The 23,444-nt window shown below is 16.9% G+C and overlaps 2 protein-coding genes across 2 annotated transcripts, besides 23 other annotated features; both read left to right on the forward strand. All coding sequences in view use genetic code 6, as the record gives it.

Moving 5' to 3' along the window:
• The first annotated feature begins 894 nt into the window (after window positions 1-894).
• Window positions 895-948: a microsatellite.
• Window positions 949-2,947: 1,999 nt separating this feature from the next.
• Window positions 2,948-2,998: a microsatellite.
• A 959-nt stretch (window positions 2,999-3,957) lies between these two features.
• On the forward strand, window positions 3,958-6,595 carry IMG5_190510 (hypothetical protein; the record flags this gene model as incomplete). The annotated part of the gene is made up of 1 exon (XM_004025098.1): window positions 3,958-6,595. A coding segment is annotated over one exon (1,491 nt), but the record flags the coding sequence as incomplete, so codon positions are not given.
• Window positions 6,596-8,571: 1,976 nt separating this feature from the next.
• Window positions 8,572-8,604: a microsatellite.
• A 1,507-nt stretch (window positions 8,605-10,111) lies between these two features.
• Window positions 10,112-10,211: a microsatellite.
• A 64-nt stretch (window positions 10,212-10,275) lies between these two features.
• Window positions 10,276-10,317: a microsatellite.
• Window positions 10,318-10,366: 49 nt separating this feature from the next.
• Window positions 10,367-10,413: a microsatellite.
• Window positions 10,414-11,491: 1,078 nt separating this feature from the next.
• Window positions 11,492-11,584: a microsatellite.
• Window positions 11,546-11,601: a microsatellite.
• Window positions 11,602-14,001: 2,400 nt separating this feature from the next.
• Window positions 14,002-14,056: a microsatellite.
• Window positions 14,015-14,089: a microsatellite.
• Window positions 14,033-14,091: a microsatellite.
• An 88-nt stretch (window positions 14,092-14,179) lies between these two features.
• Window positions 14,180-15,620, forward strand: IMG5_190520 (hypothetical protein; the record flags this gene model as incomplete). Its single annotated transcript, XM_004025099.1, has 2 exons — window positions 14,180-15,197; window positions 15,241-15,620. 2 exons carry the CDS (start codon window positions 14,180-14,182, stop codon window positions 15,618-15,620), a joined length of 1,398 nt encoding a protein of 465 aa, XP_004025148.1.
• Window positions 15,554-15,594: a microsatellite.
• Window positions 15,554-15,595: a microsatellite.
• A 515-nt stretch (window positions 15,621-16,135) lies between the features above and the next one.
• Window positions 16,136-16,176: a microsatellite.
• Window positions 16,177-16,244: 68 nt separating this feature from the next.
• Window positions 16,245-16,336: a microsatellite.
• Window positions 16,337-16,416: 80 nt separating this feature from the next.
• Window positions 16,417-16,471: a microsatellite.
• A 1,549-nt stretch (window positions 16,472-18,020) lies between these two features.
• Window positions 18,021-18,060: a microsatellite.
• Window positions 18,061-19,903: 1,843 nt separating this feature from the next.
• Window positions 19,904-19,972: a microsatellite.
• Window positions 19,973-20,038: 66 nt separating this feature from the next.
• Window positions 20,039-20,090: a microsatellite.
• A 518-nt stretch (window positions 20,091-20,608) lies between these two features.
• Window positions 20,609-20,650: a microsatellite.
• Window positions 20,651-21,441: 791 nt separating this feature from the next.
• Window positions 21,442-21,482: a microsatellite.
• A 1,478-nt stretch (window positions 21,483-22,960) lies between these two features.
• Window positions 22,961-22,995: a microsatellite.
• A 360-nt stretch (window positions 22,996-23,355) lies between these two features.
• Window positions 23,356-23,386: a microsatellite.
• The last annotated feature ends 58 nt before the right edge of the window (window positions 23,387-23,444 follow it).

Here is a 23,444-nt window from a genome sequence, read left to right on the forward strand (position 1 = left end):
TTCTAATATATAACACATTAAGCTGCTTTAAGGGAGGAAATAGGCATTTTAATATCTATTTTAGAAGAAAAAATAAGCCTAATAGATGTTTTAGACTAGGAAAATCACACGCCATTATCCTTATGTATTGAAGTTATAGGAGAAGCTTTTAAGTTGCAAAGTTTTGGTTTGTAATGGAGCTAATGTTAATTTGGGAGGAGGAAAAATGGGAAATTGTATAATTTTAAGTATTTTGAAAAAATAATATTTTCTATTAAAGGATATACTTAAGAATGGTGGAAATGTTAATTTTTAACATTTTTAGGGAAATACACCTATTCATTATGTAATGGAGAATTATGAGAACTAGAATTGGAGATGCTGGAATTCTATATTAGAAGTTTTAATGTAATTTGGGGCCGATCCGAATAAAATTAATCACGAAGGGCTGGCGCCGGTACATATTTTGGCAAAAAGAGGACTCTATTAATGCTTGAGATTCGTTTTAGAGTATAATAAAGGACTTTTTTTGGAAAAAAATATTTAAAAATAAGGCGGATTTTTATTCAATTTGGATAAAAAAAGTAAACATAAAGAAAGTGCGTTGTTTTTGGCTTGTAAATTGAATTTACTTGATATAGCAGAAGGGTTAATTGAGGGAGGTTGTAATGTATTTTTAGAAAATTTTTGGGGAAAAATCCCTAGTTAGGTGTGTTTAAAAAATGGTTTTTTATATAAATTATTAAAGAAAAAATAATTAGAAGCTTTTTAGGGTTTTTTCTTTTTTGAATAAAAAAAATAATTTTAATTATAATAGGTTTTTTTGGATATTAATAAAAGTAGTTTTTTTTTTTTTTTTTTTTTAATATGTAATAAAAAAGATGATGTTTTTTTATATATAGAGGATTAAATTTAAGGAAATACTTAAGAAAATACAGGGAATACATAAGAAAATACAGGAAATAATAATAAATTTTAAGAAAATTATATATTATAAGATAATTTAGAAGAATGTGATATTTTTAGTGATAATGAAAGTATCTAAAAAGCGTAAAATTTCACTAAAAGTTTAAAAGCGAAGTAAAATAGTAGAAATTTAAGCTTCTTGGTTGATTATGAGAAAAATAAAATTTTAGTTAATGCTTAATCTTCAAAAAAAGATATTTTTAAAGAAGAAGAAGAAAAAAATATTTTAGAATAAAGTTACAAAGAAAAATATGATAACAACATTTATAAATAATAATTATATAAACCTAATAATATTTAATAATTAAATATTATATCTGAAATAAATAAAAAGAAAAGTAAATAATTTTTTTGTTGATCATTAATATTTTAATTATATTATATATATTAAAGAATAATTTAATATTATAACTCCTTAGTTTGTAAGTTTTATAAATTTTTAATAGGAAAAACATAGAAAATTTATAAAAAGAGTTTAAAAATTAAATATAAAATTTAAAGAGAAGAATATTGAACTAAAATATTAGCTTTAATGAAAAATTTAATTATGTAAGTTAAATAATTAAATATTATTTAGATTCTAAAGAATATATATCGTTTCTTAAATAAATATTTGCTTAAAATAAAGAGTTATTAAAAGTAAATATTGAGAATATTAAGAATAATGGAGTCTTTATTGAAAAAAATTACATAAATTAAATTTTAGAAATTTTAGATCAAATTAACGGAGAAAATTATTTTGGTTAAATTTAGCTTTTATAGAATAATAAATTAATCGAATTTTTAAAAAACGTCTAGTTAATATACGAAAGTATTCAAAAACAAGATGATTGCTCAGAAATATTTAAAAATAGTGTTTCTTATCATTAGATTATACCAGCTGTACATACAAATTAAAGTATAAAGGAAATTCTAATTAATTAATAGGTTTTAAAGGAAAATAGAGAAGATGTGTAAAAAATATTAAAAAAATAAATTGTTTGTGAAAAAAATAATGTTGTTTTATAATTTGAATATTTTTAAAATGTTTGCCAAAATTAATTTTTTTAAAATAATATAGAAAGGGAAAATTTGATAAAGGAAAAATTTAAAGCATATAAAAAACATAATTATAACTTATAATAATATGGAATAATACAAAATTCAAATAATAAATAAAAAAGATAATAAATTAATTAAAAAAACTTATTTAGTTAAAAAGAAATTGAGTTAAAATAAATCAAAAGTAAAGCCAATTTATAAAGCTATACTATTTATTCAAATGAAAATTCGATAGAATAATCTAAAAATATTAATGGATAAAACGAATTAATTTAAACATATATTCAAAATAAAATAATTATTTGAATAATTATTTTTTTGGTTAATTTTTTAGAACTATCTATTCAATTTTTATTTTATATATTATTATATTTTATGTGTATATATTATTTTCAAATTTTCGATATATATATAAAAGAATTATTAAAATGTTCTCACAAGTATTTATATTTTTCGAATTTTAAGCATTTTTATATTATGTAAACAATTGTTTTATCATATAATAAAAAAAATAGTTTTAATTCATATAATATTTATTTTAATACGAAAATTTTTTTTTTTTTTTTTTAAATGAATAAAAATAAAAGTTCAAAATTTATCATTATCATTTTTTAACCATAATATTTAAATTTTCGATTAATTCGAAAAATGTAAAAAAATAAAATAGACTAATATTATAAATGTAAAAATATGATTCAAAAAATATAAAAATAAATTTTAGTTGTTAATACAATGTGATTATATATATATAATTATAAATGGAAAAAATAATATAAATTTTGTTAATATTTATATACGTCAGAAGCTTTAATAACTATAAATAAGAACATAATATATTTATAAATGTTTCTAATAATTTTTTATACTTAAGTTTCATAGAAAGATTATAAATAATATATATTATAATTTTTTGTTTCCTTTTAAATAATAAAGTATCCTATTTATTTTTCTTCTTTTTTTATATATATAAAATATTTAACTATAAATATTTATAATAAAATATTTGATAATATAAAAGAGAGAAAAAAAAAAATATAAAATTAATAAAAAAGAAAAAAAAAAAAGAACAAAAAAAAATTAAATAAAAAACAAAATGAAAATCCCTCAAAATTTAATAGAGGATTTAAAGAAAGTTTCATTTTCATTTGTAAAACCTTAAAAAAATGCTAAAAATACGATTTATATATATATATATATATATAATTAAAGGAAAAAGACGAACATATATTCGAAAAAATAAAAGCCTATACAATTGATGAAACAATATAAAATTTAGATTACTTAAAAAATGAAGAAGCGTTAATACGTACGTTAGATTCTAAATGCATATCAATAATATTAGATAAACTAGATTTTTTATTAGAAAATCAAATAGAAATATTAAAACATTATTAAAGAAATAATAACTAATTCATAAAAGAAGATTATATATAAAAAATAAACTCAAATTTAAAATAAATACTTCTATTAGAATAAAAATTGCTCAAATAATATTATTATAGATGTCTATTTTAATAAATAGATAGAATGATTGATTTATTAAAGTTTTGTGATGATTTGGAGGTAAAGAAGGAGACTTTAAATGTTAGTTTATTGATTTTTAGTGATGAAAATTTTACAAAAGAAGAGTTTCCATATTTAAAATAGGAAGAAATTTGCTAATTTGGATATTATTTGCGATTTTATATTTTACATTTTAATTCTTTTAATAATTAGAAAGTGGAATTAGTGATATATTTGATAAAAAAATATTGGAAATAAGCGAAAAATTTAATTTTTATAACCAAAATGAGGTCATATGTTCTTATGAGTAGATTTTTGTGAAAAATTTTATCTAGAAAAGTTAGAATAGGGAATATTTTTCAATATAAATATAAGAAAATAATGAAAAAAATAGTACTTTTTAGTCCCTATAGAATTTGTTTTCGCCATTAAAAATTTAGGAAAATAGTGTAGTTTTTGACGGTTTAAAAGAAAGGTTTATTTTTTGGAAAAACTTAAAGGAAAATTTTAAAAAGGGAAGAACTTTAATTTGCCAACTTTTTCTTTTGGCAATATAAAACTATATATATTTGATATAAATAATTAAAAATCCCATATATAAAATTATAATGGAAGAATAAGAAGTTTTTGAGGAAATCTTATAAAGCCTATAAGGATAAATAAAGGAAATTTTATATTTTTAGAAAAGTGAAGATTTTGAAGTTTAATTAGATGTAGAAATAATTAAATTCATGTAATTTATGTTTAATTAATTGACTTAGATTTTAAATAAAGAAAGCAGTTAACTTTTTGTAAAAATACTAGGTGATTGTATGTATTTTTAATAAAATAATGAGGAAAACTCATTTATTTATTAAGGAAAAACACTTTCTTAAAAAACTGTTTTAGGATCTTTATTTTAAGTTCATTGTACTGAATTTGTAAATGAAATTTTATAAGAAAATATAATCGAAGTTAATTTTATTGGGGAGATTAAGTAGGTTTTAGGGGGTGATTTATACAATAAAATGAAAAATTTTCAGTTTTTTAATTTGGAGGTTTTTAAGAATGTTTTTAAAGCATTTTCTTTTTTAGTTTTTTATTAATCAGAAGAGGTCTAGCCTTAGTTTTTGGAAAATAATTTACTTTAAAAAATTGCTATTTTTTTGTAAAATGATTGCCTAAAATAATATGATTTTATTAAATAGGAAGAAATTTAAGTGAATAGGAATTCCTATTTAAATTTTGTTAGTGAACTTCTGGAAATCTTAAACTCACTTTTTGAAAGGAACACAAAAAGGTCGGAAAGACGAGTAGCGACTTAAATTGCTAAAAGTGTAATTAATTTGAAGGAATTTCGAACTGCATTGGCTTTTTAAATTAATAAAATCGAAAAAAAAGATGAGTAAAAAGACAAAGAAAAGGAAAAAGACGAGGAGGGTGAAAAACAGACTTTTTTTTTGACTTAAAGTGCATTTTTGATAAGTAATATTTGCAGAGAAAATCCAAATTTAATTGAGAAATTTTTAGAAGAAGATGAGGGGTTAATTTAACTTATTTTAAAGAAACTAAAGGTAATTGAAGTTTCAAAAAATATGAAGGAAAATAGTTCCATAATGTGGTTTTTATATCATATTTGTTTGAAGGAAATTCATAGAGAAGAAGTATTTAAAAGTGGTGTTTTCGAGTATTTTTTTGATGAGATTTTTTTAAATCAAAAAAATGCGGAGAAAACTTACATGAATGATTTGGTGGAATTTTTTGATATTTTGGGTATTTTTTATTCTAATATTAAAGAATTTTAGAATTTTTTTGTTAATTAAATGCCTTTTTTATTAAAAAAATATAACAAGGAGTATAAAATAATGAAGAAATTTTAGAAAAAATAATTTTTGAAGAAACAAATATAAAAAAAGAAGAAAATGAGGAAAATTTAAAATAAAATATAAAAATTTTAAGTTTCTAATGCTTTAATGTAGTGAGACTATATGAAAGATTTATTGAATTGACATTAGGAATATACGAAAAAGAATGCATATTTGATTATTTAAATATTATGTAATATTGCTGTTTATTTTTTCTTGGTTAATAAAAATAAAACCATAAGTCTTTATTTTTCGGTTTTAAAGGAATCATAAAAAGTTGTTATTAGAATTTTAATAAAGATTAATAAAATTAATTAAAGAAAGAAATTTTTTTTAGTGTTGATAAATTAGAAAATTTAATAAAGGCACTAATTTAATATGAAAAGCAAGAAATGTAAATTGAAGAATTAGAAAAAAATAATAATTAAAAAAAACATACTTTTAATATAAAACATTTAGAAAAGAACAGTTCTTTTTAAATTGTATCTTCTGAAAACATACTTTAATAAGAAAATATTTAATTGAAATTAATAAAATAAAAAGATAAAAAATATTTCCTTTAATTAAAATTATATTCATAAATGTAATATATTGACGTACTTTTTGACTCTTTTAGAGCTTTGAAATAAATACATAGAATTTTGGAAGAAAATACATCTTTTTTTGAAAGAATAAGTCATTTTTTTACTTTTGTTTGTAATTTGAGATTTTTTGAATAATCTTCTTTTTCTTAAAAAATGATTTCCTAATTAGAACAAAAAATACAAGAATTATAAAAAAAAGAAGACGATAATTCTTCAAACAAATACCTCTTATTATAATAAAGTAATATCTATAAGGATATTAGATAGCATTTTGTATAAGAGTTGATAAATTTTAAGAATTAGAAAGATCATTTTTGTTACACTAATGCACTTTTTTTCCCTTTAATGAAAATTTTTTAATAACCTTTCGGCTTTTTAATTGAAAAACATTTCTCTTTTAATGTTTATGTCAATTTTTTTTATTTAATTAATTGTTTAGTGGAAGAAATTATTATTTATTAGGAATTTTTTAACGATGAATTTTATTATAATGGTGAAAATATAAATTAGAAAATGGAAATATACTCTAAAGTAGCTTTTTTAATGAGTACTTTAGTTAATTTAATATAAATATTTACCAAAAATTAAAATTAAGGACATCTTTAGAGCAATTTTGTGTTTTATTATTTATTAAAAGAGTAAAAAACGTTACAAAAAATATACTGTTTTGGTTAAAAAATAGGTAAAAATTGGCAAAAAATTGAGCTTGTGAGTCTTTTGAAGAAAAATGACGAAAAAACAAATAAAAAAAAAAAAGAAATTGAAAAATATTAAAAAATAAAATTAATTTTAATAGATGAAAGTTTGGAAATTATAAATGGAAAAATGGAAGAATTAATAAAATTTTTATTTTTTTCAATTTAAATTTATTATCCTTTTTAAAATTAAGAAGAAAAAAATTAAAAGGAGGAATTTTTTAAAGAACTTTTTTCAGAATTTTATTTAGAAGAATTTTCATAAATATTGCAAATTGTCTAAGTTTAAGATTTTTAGAATAAAAATCTTTTTGTAAATAAATTTTTTGAGTTTATTTTGACATTCCTTGAGTATTCCTGCTTACCGGGAAAGTTCTTGTAATAAAATAAACTTTTCTACTTCTATATATTGGATAATGAAGAGAAACTACTGGAAAAAAATAAATAGATTTTAGCTGAATTATAAGAAATATTACCTTAAATAGATTCTAAAGTACTTATATTGGCTATTAAATTATGCATATCGAGAAAAAAATCGGTTCTTTTTGAATTCATTAATGATAATTTAGAGTTTTTAGAAAAAAAAGTAAATGAAAAAGAAGTTATAGTTTTCAATTATGGTTAATAGTTAAAAAAAGAATAAAATTTCGACATATAAAAAAAAACTGAAGAAATAACTTAATATTTACTTCAAAATATTTTCTATTTAAAAAATCATTCGGCTTAAATTTTAGCATTTTTTTAACGAAAACTAATCGAAGATATAAAAATTCAAAATAAATTAAAAAACAATAATGAATAAATAGAAGAAGAAAAAGAATATTCTTAAGAAGAAAACAATACTAATTAAAAAATATTAAATGAATTTTTAAAAAAACAATACGTTATTTTTGCTTCTATATCTTTCTTAATGAATAAAATAGTTAAAACCTTCCGAATGAAACATCCATTTAAAGGTACTAAATAAGTTATATAGGATCTTAAAGACAATTAGTTATTAAAAATTCCTTTTTAGAATCTTGAAAAGGGAGAGTTTAAAATATTTAATTAAATAGAATTTATTAATACTTTATTACCTTTTGCAGAAATATATGGCTTTTAAGAACTTATTAATAGTAATAAAAAATATGTACTTAAATGGAAAGATGGGAAAGATAATTATAGTCTTTGTATGGAATTTTTTAAATTTGGTTTAGAATTATTTAGTAAGAATATCTTTTAGAATTAAAGTATTATTAGAAAAGATAGAAACTATGTATTTTTGGTCTGTAGGTAGTTTATAGATAATTTAGTTAGGTTGGTATTATTTTTAAATTCGAAAAGTTAACCTTTTTTAAATAAATATGAAGATTTTGAAATTTAGAAATAATAGAATAACGATAATAATAATAATAATGATTTTTAAGTTTATTAATAATTTTAATAATTAGTCATAGATTTTTTTGTTTAAATTCTTAAATTTAATAATGAACTTTATGATGTTTTTGTTTAATAAAATGTTATTTCTAAATCTGCTTTGAATTATATTTTGGATTCTGTTTTTAATTTCTCGTTTTTAAACAAATAGTATTTACATTAATTTATTAATGAAAAAGGACTTGCAGAGCTTTTTAAAATAAAAATAGATAAAGAAAATGAAGAAGAATAGAAAATTCAAGAAAAAACAATATAAAAATTACATAATTTATTCTCTGTTTTATTATTTGATGATATTCTTATTAAAGCTAATTTTGAGGCTAAAATTAAAGATTTTTTTTACCAAAAACAAACATAGGAAGAATAATAATAAAATTAAGAAAATAAATAATAATAATAGAAACATAATTCTCCTCAAAAGAAAAACTTAAATAATAATTTTTAATAAGTGAAAATTCCTATAAAGGAATTTGATGAAAGATTTAAAAAATTCGAAAAAAGTGAAATTTTTAAAGATTTAAAAGAAAAAATTTGCATAAAAAAAATAATAATAATAATAATAATAATAATAATAATTAATTTTTTTATTATTTAAAAGAAGATGTTTCTTTAGATAAATTTCAATATATCTCTAATGAATATTTTATTATTTCTTAATAAATTTAAAATAATTCTAATAAAAAAAATTTGCAAAAAAGTTCTAATAATGCAGCTTCTACTACTTCAATTAAAAAAATTTAAGAAATTTAATAATAAAATAATAATTAAATGATTAATTTTTAACCTCCTTCAATTATTTATGAAACCATAACTAATTTATTAGATAGTATAGTTTATTAATTTGTCAAAAAAATAAATGAGAAACACAATTTAATAAATGACAATAATAAAAGTGAAAAAGAAGAAAATTACTTATTTGATTTTTACTCTTTACTTAAAATAGTATAAACTATATGCAGGACATCCCCTGCTTTAGTGCCTATAATAATAAGACATAGATGTTCAAAAACTGTAAAAAAGACACTATAAGGTAACCCTTAATTAGAAGATCATATATATAAACAAATAGGTGGATAACATTTTCATTTTTTGAAGTTTTTAATAAAATGTATGAATGAATTTACAATTTGTAGTATAAAAGAATTTATTTTTGAGTTATGTTTAGACAAATTTATTTTATATGAAAATTCGAATAATAAAATAATTCCTTTTGGTTAAGAAATCCGAAAAAAAGTATTAAATGAAATCTATTAAATTTTAGAAGTAGAATTTTTAAAATAAGAAATATCAGTAGAATTTTGTCCGTAAAAAATTCATATTTTAATCTGCTATGTAAATTTACATATTTTCCTTATGAATATAAAAGATATTACTAGAATTTCAATTGAAGAAGGGATTAATTTTATTAAATTATATATGAATATTTTAAAATAATGTGATATTTAGAAATGGAATTAATTTTAGACTGTTTTTTAATTTTTAAGCACATAGATTGAAGTGTTATATTATTTTAATTATAATTTAATACTTAATGGCGGCAAAAAAAGGAGAGTTTAAAAAAATTAATATTTTTTAGAAAAATACATTAATGAGTAAATTATTTCAAGTAAACTTTAAAAAAGTGTTTTGAAAAAATATAAAGACTTCTTAAATTTTCCGCTTTAGAATCAAATACTAGAAAATAATTAATAAAGTAGCAATCTCATGAGAAATAATAGGAGAAGAAGAAATATTTTACATAATAACAGAAATAATAATTTATTAGATAATAATAATTAATAATAGTCATGTTTTTCTTTCCAATATTAAAATAATTATAATAGCTATTCATAAAGTTATAATAATGTGAGTGATAATTCGTCTTCTTTATCATCTTTTGCTCCAAATACTAACGGAATGAATGATTCTAGAGTACTAAATAGGCATAGAAATTAATTTAATTATGGAGAAGATGAAAATTACGATATTTATCATGATGATGATGGTTTAGATGAAGATTTCGAAGACGAATTCGAGTAATCAGATGGTACCTTTATTGAAGAAGGTCCTGGAGGTAATTAAATATTTTACAGTTTAGGTGAATATGATGATGATAATGATGATGATGATGAAGATGATGATGATGACGATGATGATGATGATAATGATGATGATGATGATGATAATGATGATGATGATCATGAAGATTAAAATGAAGACAGCAATGAGTAAAATGAAGATAATAATAATGAAGATTCAGCTAATAATATAAATTAATAAAATATTTAATAAAATAATGAAAATAATTAAATTTTAGAAGAAGAAGAAAATTATATAAGTGAAAATACAAGTAATTAACAAAATAATTATAATTTTAAAATAATTTTTATTTAAAATAATAATAATAAATATATATATTTGTTTATATTTTAATTTTTTTTTAATAAAAAAAGTTACTGAAATGTAATCTGATGATTATAATTCATCTAATGATGATTCGGAAGATTAATATGAAGATGAAGATTTTTCCTCATTAGATAATTATGAAGAATAAGATGATGATTATGAAAACGAAGGAGAAGAATGTTCATATTCATACGAAGAAGATAATTTCAGTTAAGAAGAAGAAGATTACGATGAATACGATGACGAAGAAAGTTTTTCTTAATGGCATGATAATTAATAAGTAAGAGAGGAAGAAGAAGAATAATAAAATGAAGAATAGAATTGGATAAACGAAATATAATAAGGAAATTGTGGATAGAATATTATTATTAATAATGAAATAAATCAAGTAGAAGAAGAAGATGAGAATAATTAAAATATAACTTGTATATACTAACCTTATAATAGTGAAATGAGTTACAGTTCATATAGTTTAGAATAAAATAATTATTTAAAATTTATAAAAAATAATAAGAATTAAGATTCAGATAATAAAAAAATAAAATCTGTGAAATATGTAGTAAATTTAAATGGAATTAATTTATGTAGTTATATTTAAAATTTAGTAATGAAAAATAAAAGATAAATTGAAGCTCTTTTTTTAATTGGAGATAATAATAAAAAAGATGAACAATTTTTTTAAGTACTTTTTTAAAAATAAAATCTATAAGAAAATCAATTTATAGCAGTTTCTATTTATATATATAATTTCTTATAAAAAATTAAGAATTTGAAAAATAATTCTAAAAAATAAAAATAGAATAATTAAAATATTAATAACTAAGTACATTAATATTCTCCTTATTGTAGATAAATATAAAATGGTAGAAACGGAGATATTATAGTAGATGATGATATTTAAGGAAGTCTTTTAAATTAATTATTAACATAAGAGGAAATTTTAAATTAAAGAAGAAGAAATATAGGTGATTAAAGAAGAAATAGAAATATTATTTTATAAAATAATAGTGAAAGTGAAAGTTTTCATTAGAATTTTTTTAATAGCAGTTGGGAATATGATTCAAACTTTTAATAAAATTAAATTAATAATAATTTATAAAATAATGATATTATTATAGAAGAAAATGATATTATAATAATAATAATAATAATAATAATAATAATAATAATAATAATAGTAATAGTAATTTTAAATCCAAGAATAAATAAACTAAAATTAAATATTGCATTAATAAAATTAAACCAATTTATAATTTGAAAATTAAATCTAATAATGCGAAATCGAATAAAACATATAAAAAAATTTAGATAATGAATAATAATTAATATAAGAAATGCAATAGTAATAATAAGCAAACGAATTATAATAGACACAAGGAAATACATAATAAAAGAGAAGCCCTTAATAAAATTAATAAAATTTACAAGAAGAAAGTAAAAACGACGAAAATTAATCAAATAATCTTATAATGAGATAAATCTAATAAATAAGCAATACTTTAAGCCCGTTTATTAATTAATAAACGATAAATAATTACTTTTCTAATAATATTGAAAATAACTAAAATATAAATGATTTATAATTTTAACTTAATTAATATATAAATTAATCTTAAAACTCATTTATGAATATTTCTCCTGTATATAATGAAAATACCAATTAAAATACTTAGTTTACTTATGATAATAGCAATATTAATAATAGTTTGTAAGGTTTTTAGTTGTCTTAATAATCTTTAAATCAATTATCTTAATTTAATCTTAATATTGACTTTTTAAAACATAATAAAATTGATTTGTAATTTTTTGATTCTTTACCTGATTATTTAAGAGAAGAATTAATTTTGCAGTTTTTAACAGGATATAATGCTTAATAAAATAATTAAAAGGATAATAATAAATAAAACTCATCTAATTAATAATAAGAATAGTAGTAATAAAATATGAATAGTATAAATTCTCAAATTATTGAATAAACCGATGAAAATACAAGAAAAGATATCCTTTCTTAATCTGATTAATAATTTATTTAAACACTTTCATAAAATTTCTAAAAAGAAGCAGAAAATCTTAAAAAAAACAAAAAAAATGATATTCTAAAATAAACATCTTAATAATAAGAAAAGGAAGATGTAAAAAAATATAAATATATATAATATCTATTTTTTTTTAAGTAAATGCAAGAGAATTTTAGTTAAAATGTACTTTAAAAAATAATACAAACAGACGATTATTTTATTTAATATTTACTAAAAATAATATATTAAGAAAGCTATAGTATAAAGAATTTCCCTATAATATTATTAGAATTAATATGTATAAATCCAGAAATCGAATACAAAGTATATGATGCTTTTATGTTTATTTTGAATAACAAAAATATTAATAAACTAAACATTTAAGAATATTCAAAAAATTAGTAATTCCCTTAATTTATATTATATTTGAAAAACTCAATAGAGAGAGATTATAAAAAGGTCTATTTCAATGTAACATTGAAAATTCTTAAAATAATTAATAAATTGACTTTAAATAAATATAAATATTTCATATAAAGTAATGTTAAAAATTATTAATCTTTAAAATCTATTGAATATCTTAAGGAATAATTTAATTATAATAATGATTATTTACCTTATTTATAATTAATGTATTTATTAACATAAGAGCCATTTATCAATAATTAAAATCATTTATAATATTTGTTGTTTTCAATAAATAATGTAATATAAAGATAGTTCTAATAATAAACTACACAAGAACAAGATATTATAAAAGAAAGCTCTTAAAATATATAATAAGAATAATAAAAAAATTAATCTAAATAATAATCTTTACATCCATTAGCGATATAATGGATTTGTTAATGTTTTTCAAGTTAATGTTTAAACGAATTTATAATATAAAAGCTTTCTTTAATTTTGAATTAATTATGTTATGATTAGAATAATTTAGAGATTTTTTCTTCTGAATTAAGAAATATTATAATGATATTTAGTAATTAATTAAATACTCAAATATAATAAACCCTATAAAGTATAAAAAATATAGAAATTAATAACGAAACATAAATGAAATAATTTAAAGAAAGAATGAATTAATTGGAATAATAAATATAAGGAGAATAAAAAATATAGAATTTATTTTAAATTATGTATGAGTTATTTAAAAAATCATTTAATTAATTGGATTAGAAAAATGAGGAAAATCTAGAAAATGATGAAAATGTTAAAGATAAAAAAAAAAACAATAAAAAGAAAAGTTAGATACTATAAAAAATTAAATTAGAAATAAATTCTCTGAAATTATTAAAAATGAAACTGTTAATTAACTTTGGATTAATACTATTGAATTGTTATCTATTGTAGGAAAAATAGACGTTTATAATACCATTATATAAAAACTTTAGCCAGTTGTCGAAAGTTATTTAATCTTCTTTAGTATTATGCATGATGATGATTTTGAGTTTGTATAAAAAAATGATAATCATTAGAAAAAAATTACATAAAAAAAATAAATATCTTAATTAATTGATGAAGTTACTAATTAATAAAATCTTAATTCACACTTAAATTATGATGTTTTTTTTATAAAAATAAGAATATATAATTAAATATAAATATAATATATATATATTATATATTTATATATATATTATATATTATATATTATATATTAATAGGTTCTGAAATAAAGTTTCAATGATATAGATAATCATGAAATATTTAAATTTTTATGTGAAAAAAGTAAGTTGGTAATAAATTAAATGGTAAAATAGAATTTGATAAAGAAAAGAAGAAAATTAAAAAGTAATAGAAAAACACTATAAAGAGATCCTTTTTAAATTATTTTTCAATAATTACCTTTTATTATTGAATTCGAAAATAAAAAAAATTATTTTAAATACTAAATATAAAATATTAGATAATAATGCAAAAGCTAATATAAGAAAATTGCTATTACAGTAAGAAGAAATCAAATTTTTGAAGATTCTTTTAACTAAATAAATAATTTAAAACAAGAATAATTAAAATGTAAATTTGTTATTGAATTCCAAGATGAAGAAGGTGTCGATGCCGGTGGTTTACTAAGAGAATGGTTTCTTTAATTATCAAAAGCTATGCTTAACCCAGATTATTTACTTTTCAAACCTTCTAATACTGGAAATACATATTAACCCAATTAAAATTCTTATTTTAATGAAAACCATTTAGATTATTTTAAATTTATAGGAAGAATAGTTGGAAAAGTAATTATTATTTAAAAAAAAAATTAATATAATTAATATAAATTTTTATTTTTTCTAAAAAAGGCTCTATTTGAAGGATAAATGCTCGAAGCTTATTTTACAAGATCTTTTTATAAACATATATTAGGATAACCTTTAACATATCATGATATATAAGATTAAGATTATGATTTTTATAAAAGTTTAAAATGGTTAATAGAGACTGATATAACTAATTTTACTGATTTAGCTTTTAGGTTTTTTTTTTTTTTTTTTTTTAAGAAATATATTTATATTTTTAATAGTTTTGAGGAAAATTAATTTGGTAAATATGAATAAATAGAACTCATTCCTAATGGAAAGAATATAACTGTTACAGAAGAAAATAAATATTAATATGTAAAATTGATTTGTTATGCTAAAATGGCTAAAAATATAAAAGTGTAAATTGAAAAATTCCTTGAAGGTTTTCATGAACTTATTCCTCATGATTTAATTGAAATATTTAATTCTTAAGAATTAGAGTTAATTATTTCTGGTTTACCAGAAATTGATAGTAAATATTTTTTTTATCTTTATCTTATTTTTTTTAAATAAAGTATAAGATCTTAAAGAAAATACTGAATATTAAAATTATACCAAAAATAGTAAAGTTATTGCTTGGTTCTGGGAAGTATTAGAAAATTACGATGAAGCATAAAAAGCATCTTTTCTATAATTTGTTACAGGTTTATATTAATATAATTTTTTATTTTTTTTAAATATAAGAATTTTTTTTAATATAGGAACATCTAAAGTACCGCTTGAAGGATTCAAATAATTAAGAGGTATTTCAGGATTATAAAAATTCTAAATTCATAAAAGTTATGATATATCTAAACTTCCAACAGCTCATACATGGCAAAAAACGAATATTATATATTTTTTATTATTATTTATTTATTATTATTTATAAAAATAATAGCTTTAATTAACTTGATTTGCCTGAATATCCTACAAAAGAAATACTAAAAAATAAATTATTAATTGCAATATCAGAAGGAAAGGAAGGATTTGGATTTGTATGAAAATTAATTTAAAAATATTTAAACAATTATATTTAAAGTTATAAATTATAAATATATTAAATTAATGTTGTTAATAATAAACATCAATTTTGATTTTAATTTTTTTTTATAAAATATTATAAAAATTATATTTATAAATAAACTTAAAAATTATTAATCGAATAAAAAAAATTAAATATTAATTATAAAAAATGAATTAAATATAATTAAAGAATTTTATTAAATATAAAAGAATATTAAAAAGAAATTTTGTAAATAAATAATAAAATATATAATATTTTATTAAAAATTTATATTATAATAATTAATATAAAAAAATTATATGAATTAATAGTATAAATAAGATTAGATTATTAATTACAAAATATTATTATTTTATAATTATTTTTTATAAAAATAATAAGCAAAATAAAATCTATAGAGAATAAAAAAAAAACATAGAAAAATAAAAAAAAAAACAAAATTAAATATTAAAATTAATAGAAGGATAAAAAAAAAAAATTAATTTTATAATAGACATAATTTTTATTAATAAAATATATATATAGTATATATTATAAAAATAAAAAAATATAAATATATATAAATATATTAATATATATATTTATATATTTATATATATATATATTTAATTAATATAAATTTTCGTTAATTTATCTTTATCTGATCATAAAAATATTTATTTTATATAATTAATTTTAATTGTAAAAATATAAGATTTTTTTTTTTTTTTTAAATATAATATTTTTTTTTTTTTAATAAAAGCAGGAAATTAATATATTAATGTTAATAATATTAAATTTTTTGTATTAAAAAAAAATGAATTTTTTTCAAATTTATTTATACTTTGTAAAATAAATATAAATTACAAAAGTTTCTCTTATTTACCTATAAAGGAACAATAACTAATTTTTTTTTTTATTTAAAATCAACTACATTTTTTATTTTTTCTTTAAGTTAAAATATTTTTATTTTTTATAAAAAATATAGTAATATTTTATTAAACTTTACAAGTTATTAGAAGAAAATCTATATAATAAAAAATATTTCTTTATTTTTTTCTGAAGGAATCTTTATAACAAAATAAAAATTACATTTATTTATTTATAAATTAGAAATCATTTTATTTTATAATTTAATTATTATAAATAAATATAAATTACAAAAAATTAAATTTTTAAACTATATAACAAAGAAGTGATTATTTAATATTTATAAAAATAATAATATAATTTTTAAATATTAGATAGTATGTATTTCTTATATTTAATGACTATTTTAAAGAAAATGAAATATAAACTAAATTGATATAAATAAATGTACATTAAAATTATAATATTTTTTCTTAATGAAATAACTAGAGAAAAATATGATACTATAATAGCTTTATAAAAATAATTATTTTAAAATGAATAAAATAAACTTTATTAAATGATAAAAAATAAAATACTTATTCTGATTATAAAAAAGCTGTATTTTTATATAATATTTTAATTAAAAAAGAATTATTAATTATTAATTTTTATCTTTTAGATTATATATTTTTAAATTTTTTTAAAAAAATAAGTAATACTTTGTTAAAAAAAAATACATATGGAATTAAATTTTTAAATATTTTTTATTAATATTATTGATAAAATTAAGTAAATATAATAAAATATATACTTACAATGCTTTTGTTTTAATAAATTTAATAATCATAATGTTGGAAAGTCTTAATCTGTTAGATTATATTTCTAGCTTTTATTTAAATTTTATTTAGATAAATAATCAGTTTATTAAGGCTTATTATTGATAACTTATTAAATGTTTTATTATTATATATTTTATAATAAATTTGATTAATATTGTTATTTTTATTACGATTATTATATTTATTATTATTGTTTCATTTAATATTATTATGTACTTTAATAATATATAGTATCTTACTATTATTAAATATTTTATATTTTATATTAATCATTTTAAAAATTAAAATTTGGTATATTTTTGTTTTAAGCTTGCTATGTCAAATTAAAGTTTGGTGGTGGCATATTAAATTATTACTATTATTACGGGAAAGTACATTAATTTTTATAAATATTTTAAGGGATTTAATTAGGTTTTTAAAGATTACTCTAGAAATTTAGATTCTAAGGTTATTATTACATAAACTCTTAACTTTTATTAGCATAAATGAATTATAATTATTTTTTACGATTATTTTACATATTAAAATTTTTATGATTGTTTTAATTTTTTTAGTTGATATAATTATATTATTAAGTTTATTATTATGCTTATTATTAATATAAATGTTAACTATTTTAATTATTTTAATAGTAATTATTATTCTAATATTAGTTATTAATATTAATATTTTAGTTAACATTATAACATTAATTCATAATTAAATTATAAAAATATTATTAATTTTATTATGGTACTTATTAAATAGTAGTCTAATTTGTAGTTTATTAACCTTATTATTAAACTACTTAAGTTTAATTCATTTAATATGTATTTTTTAATTCATTAATTTAATTAATTTAATTCACAAACCTATCATTAAAAATCTTCAAATCAGAATACTTTATCCAGTATTAAATTTTTTCTAAAGCGACTACTATATCATTAAAATGGTCTTTCCAAAGATCCATTTATACAGAACTATAAGGTCCTTATATTTATCCATTATCGTCTTTATAAATCCATATTTTTTCGTGAGTATTTACTTGGAGCATATAGGCTACATATTGGAAATAGTTTCCTTCTTTTTCTTATTATTCGGCTATAAGTTTTGCTATTTATAAGTCTTTTTCTTTTTATTTTTATTTTCTTCTTTCTTCTATTTCCTTTCTCTAGTTTTCTGTAAGAGTAGTTTTCCCGAAAATTTGCTCATCGATCTATTCGTTTAAGAGTTCTTTTTCTTCGTCTTCTTCTTCTTTATTTACAATTAAATTTTCGAGTAAATTTTGTTCTTTTTCTCCATTTTTTTCTTTTTCTTTTATTTTATTTTATTATTAAATATCTTCATCTTCTTAATCATAAATATAATTTTGAATGAAATTTTTTTCGTTTAAATCATAATCAAAAACTTTATATTATTATTGTAATTATTAGGTTTTATCAGAATTAAGAATCAAGTTTAAATCTTAAATAAAGTTATTATTTTAAATTTATTCAATATTTTTATTTTTTTCATCCTCTTTTTTATTTTCAATTATAATTTCTTCTTCTTCTTCTTCGTCATCATTATCTTATTCTAATGCTTCATTTTTTCCAATCTATTATTCATTTTTATCTTCTATTTCATATTTTTAAAATTAATATTATTTTTTTTATATTTCATCGTAAGAAATACTTTCGCTATTTTTTTATTTTTTATCAGATTTTAATATTTCCTCATCATTACTTTATAAACTATTTTCTTCTTCTTCTGCACTATCACCGCTAACCCATTGTAAGGATTTATTGCTTTCTTCATCTTATTATTTTTATTATTAATATTATTTTGCTATTTTTTCATCAATATCACCATATTCTTCTTCTAATTATTTATCTAGAATTTATTATTAATTTTATTCATTTTCTTTTTTTTCTTCAACAGTTATTTATTAAAACTATTATAAGAATTAATCAAGAATTTTTTATTTTTCATTAAGATTAACCTAAGGAACTTTTTTTTCTTCTTTTTTATTTTTAAATCTTTCTTAATTAAATAAACTTTTATCAATTGTTTTAAACTCAAAATCTACGCAGGGTTCTAAATTATTATCTTCAGCCCAATCGGGATCACTTTCGCTTGATTCATATTACATTTCTTTAATGTTTTTTTAATTATTCATTGTATTTCGGTTCTATTATTTATTATTGCATGCATTTGAATGTTGTTTTGGAATATTTTCGAAGGCATTTTCGACTACAAAATCTTCTGAATATCTATAATTCATAAATACTGGTTATTATTATTCTTTGAAAAACATTTATGGAAATAAATTTAATAGTCTTTCTAACCATTATTATTGTGCATTTTAATATTCACCTTTATTATAAGGTCTTTTATTTATTATTCCAAAATATATTTATTTAAATTTTTATTTTCCAACACCTTTTTGCTTTATAGGACCTCCTTTTTTTTCATCTTTTTAAGTATTTAAATGCATTGATATAGAACTTGTATATTTTTTTTCTGGTTTATCACCAGGTTTAAATTATTATTATTATTATTATTATTATTATTATTATTATTATTATTATTATTATTATTAATATTTATTATCTCTAGATTTTTCTCCTTCTTAATTATAATTTTTATTTCTTTGGCTATTTTAATTTTAATTATTACTATTATTATTTTAATAATTTTTATTTTTTTATTAGTTATTATATTCTTATTATTCGTATAATGAATTTCTATGCCTTGTTTAGTTGTAATTTAGTTTTCTATTTTGACAGATGCTTTCTATTTTACTTGTTTTAGATTCATCTTCTAATTAATTATTATCTTTTTTTGTATATATTTCCATATTTTGTTCCGTTGATTTTTTTTTTTAGTATATTTAATTAGACCATCTTCTTTTCCTTTATCTCTATTTTATTAATGAGGATTTATTCTTTATTAATCTTTTTAATTATTTTACTGGGTATTCATTGCTTTTGTTGAAACTATTTATATATATATATATATATTTTTTTTTATTTCTAAAATTCTATTTTTTTTTTTTTTTTTATGTTCTAAATAATCTTTATTATTATTTTTTATATAAATAATGTGTATTTTCTCCCCTTTAATATATATTTATTTTTATTTTTTTCCTCTTGATAAAATCATTTTATATTTAAAAAAAGTAAAATTATATATTTAATATTTATTAATTCAATAGAAATAAAAATTGCTTAATGTTCTTACTATAATAATAAAATTTAAAAAAAAATTAAAATAAAAATATATAATAAATAAAATATTTATATTTTTATCTAACAAAATATTTAAATTATACAACTATATATTTTTATATTTATTTATATAAAATTTTAATTATAAAATTTAAATAAACTTGATATTCATTATTTATTGTTCCTTCCTAATTAATTTGTTTGTACCAAAAAAAAATTATTTTTTTTCAACTATAAAAAAAATAAAGTTATAAAATAAAATTATTTAAAATAATTAATAAAAAAAATATAAATAATTTTATTAAAATTATATAATTATAATATTTAAATAATTATAAGAATAAAAATATATATTTGTTTATAAAAAAAGTCTTAATATTATTACTCAATGCACATATAATAATTGGCTTTATTGTTTTATTTTTATAAAGTTTCTAAACTACATTTTTCATATGTACCCTATTAATTGGTATTAATATCACTATAAGTATTATAATATTAAATAATTTCTTATGATTAATATTAATTTTCTTCATACAATTTATTTATGGCTTCTAAATTATATTTATGGTTTTGTTAACAATAAAATGATTAAGTATAATATTTTTGAAAAAATTTTTTATTTCTACATATTATATCACCAATTTAATAATACATATTACTCATTTATTTTTATTAAGATTTAATATAATCTATTAGGCTATTTCTATGATTTTCGGCAATTTTATCTGGGTTAAATTCAAGGATTTAATTAAATGATTTATTTTATTATTTAATTTTTTTAACTTTTTTCAGAAAACATTTTTTATTTGTTTCATAGTTCAATATTTAAAAAAATTTCGAATATATTTCATTTAAATCTACTTTGAAAATATTTAAGTTATTTGAAAATAAGCTAAAATTATGATCTACAAATGAAAGTGCAACTTCGAAAAGATTTTTTTAATTAACTGTTTGATTTTATTTAACCTTAAAAAATACAAATTTAATTTTTTTATAATATTATATTTATAAATGAGGAATTATTTCGTAAAACTAATCAAAATATAATTCATTTTAAAATTTAAGAGTTTACAATGTATTATTTTTATTACAAATTTCGTTATCACATCTGATTATAAACTAATTATAATTAATTTGAAAATTTATTGAATTCAAAACGATAATTTTATTAGGTTATATAATATTAAAATCATTAAAAATACTTTGAAAATTAATAAATTTATTGAAGGTATTTTAATTATTAAAAACATTATAAATTCCATCTATACAAAAACCTTATTTAATCACAGTATTTGCAAACTCAACATTTTTTTTATTATTATTATTCAGTATAATAAATATAATATAAAACTTATTTAATATTTTCAAATATTTTTTTATTTCATTCATTCTTCCTATTTATTATTCTTAAAAAATATTTTTATCCCAAAATTTTTGCACTAATAGATTCCCAAAAATTAAGTTTTCTCCTTTTATTATTAATATATTACTTTTAATATTTTGCCTTTACAAAACTTTATAGTTTAAATAAATAGGCTTTATTTGAGGGCAAGAAGATAATGAAATCTTACTTTTACTATTATTTAATTCTACAGAAAATGATAATTAAGATTCATCATCTGAAGACGACCAATTTGGAATATTGTTTATTTTGCATATTTTCTATGGTTTATTAGAGAAATTTGAAGATCTATAACTATTGTTTTGCCTTTTTTTAGACACATGGGTTGATTTTATGCCTATAAAAGAATTCTTATAATCCTTTTTATGTTAATTTTTTATTCTAAAAGCATTATTTCTTAAATTCATGTTAGAATTTATTTCTGTTTCATTTTTATTTAACTATTAGCCTATTATGTTCAATTATTCTTAAGAAAAATTTAAGATTATTTAATTTTATGAAATATATTTAAGATTTACATTTTAATTTAATAAAAATAAATATTACTTTGATCTTTTAAGAACTTATTTAAATTTATTTTCTTTATCTTTTATTTTTTCTTTTGCTTGTTTTAAATTTATATTAATAGCTTTTTTATTAGATGATTTATAATTTTCATATTTATCTTAAAATAAAGTGTTTTTAATATTTTTAAAATTATTATTATATTTAATCGATATTTTATCTAATGTCCCTTAATTCAAAGAGTTTGTATCTTATATATTTTATTTATTTGCATATAATTCACTTTTTAATAATTCTCTTATGTTTCCACCACATTATTATATTTATTAATATATTGAAAACTTATTTGTATTTTATTTTTAAATTGCTAAGCTTTTTGGTCGTTTAATGTTTAATGACATAAAGTATAAAAATATCAACTTTTTTAATTTAATGTAGATAAATAAAATTAAATATTATTTTTTTAAAAAAAAAATGATTTACAAAAAAAAGGATTTTTTCAAATTTAAATAAATTAATTATTAGATAGATATATTATTTTTTTGGATTATATAAAACAAAGCGATATAAATATGTTAGAATTTTAAAAACTTTTTTTTTTTAAAAAAAACTAGCAATTATATATTTAATATTTATTAAGTTTTCCTGATAAATCGAATATTATTTATATATTTAAATTATTATTAATATTTTTTTTATTATTATAATTATTTTCAAATTAGATATTGAAGTAAAACTTATATTAAAAATATGGAAAAAATTATTTTCAAAGGAAAAATATAAATAAGTTTTACTTTGTATAGTATATATTTATATAAGCATATAATTTTTTTTATATTTTTAAGTTAAATATATGTTTAATTTATAATTATTAATTTATTATTATTATTATATATTATAAATCGAATTATTATATAAATTTAATAAAATTATAAATAGAGGTTTT

This window comes from Ichthyophthirius multifiliis (assembly GCF_000220395.1).
Source record: "Ichthyophthirius multifiliis unplaced genomic scaffold scaff_1120509251369, whole genome shotgun sequence".
Taxonomy (NCBI): Eukaryota; Ciliophora; class Oligohymenophorea; order Hymenostomatida; genus Ichthyophthirius; species Ichthyophthirius multifiliis.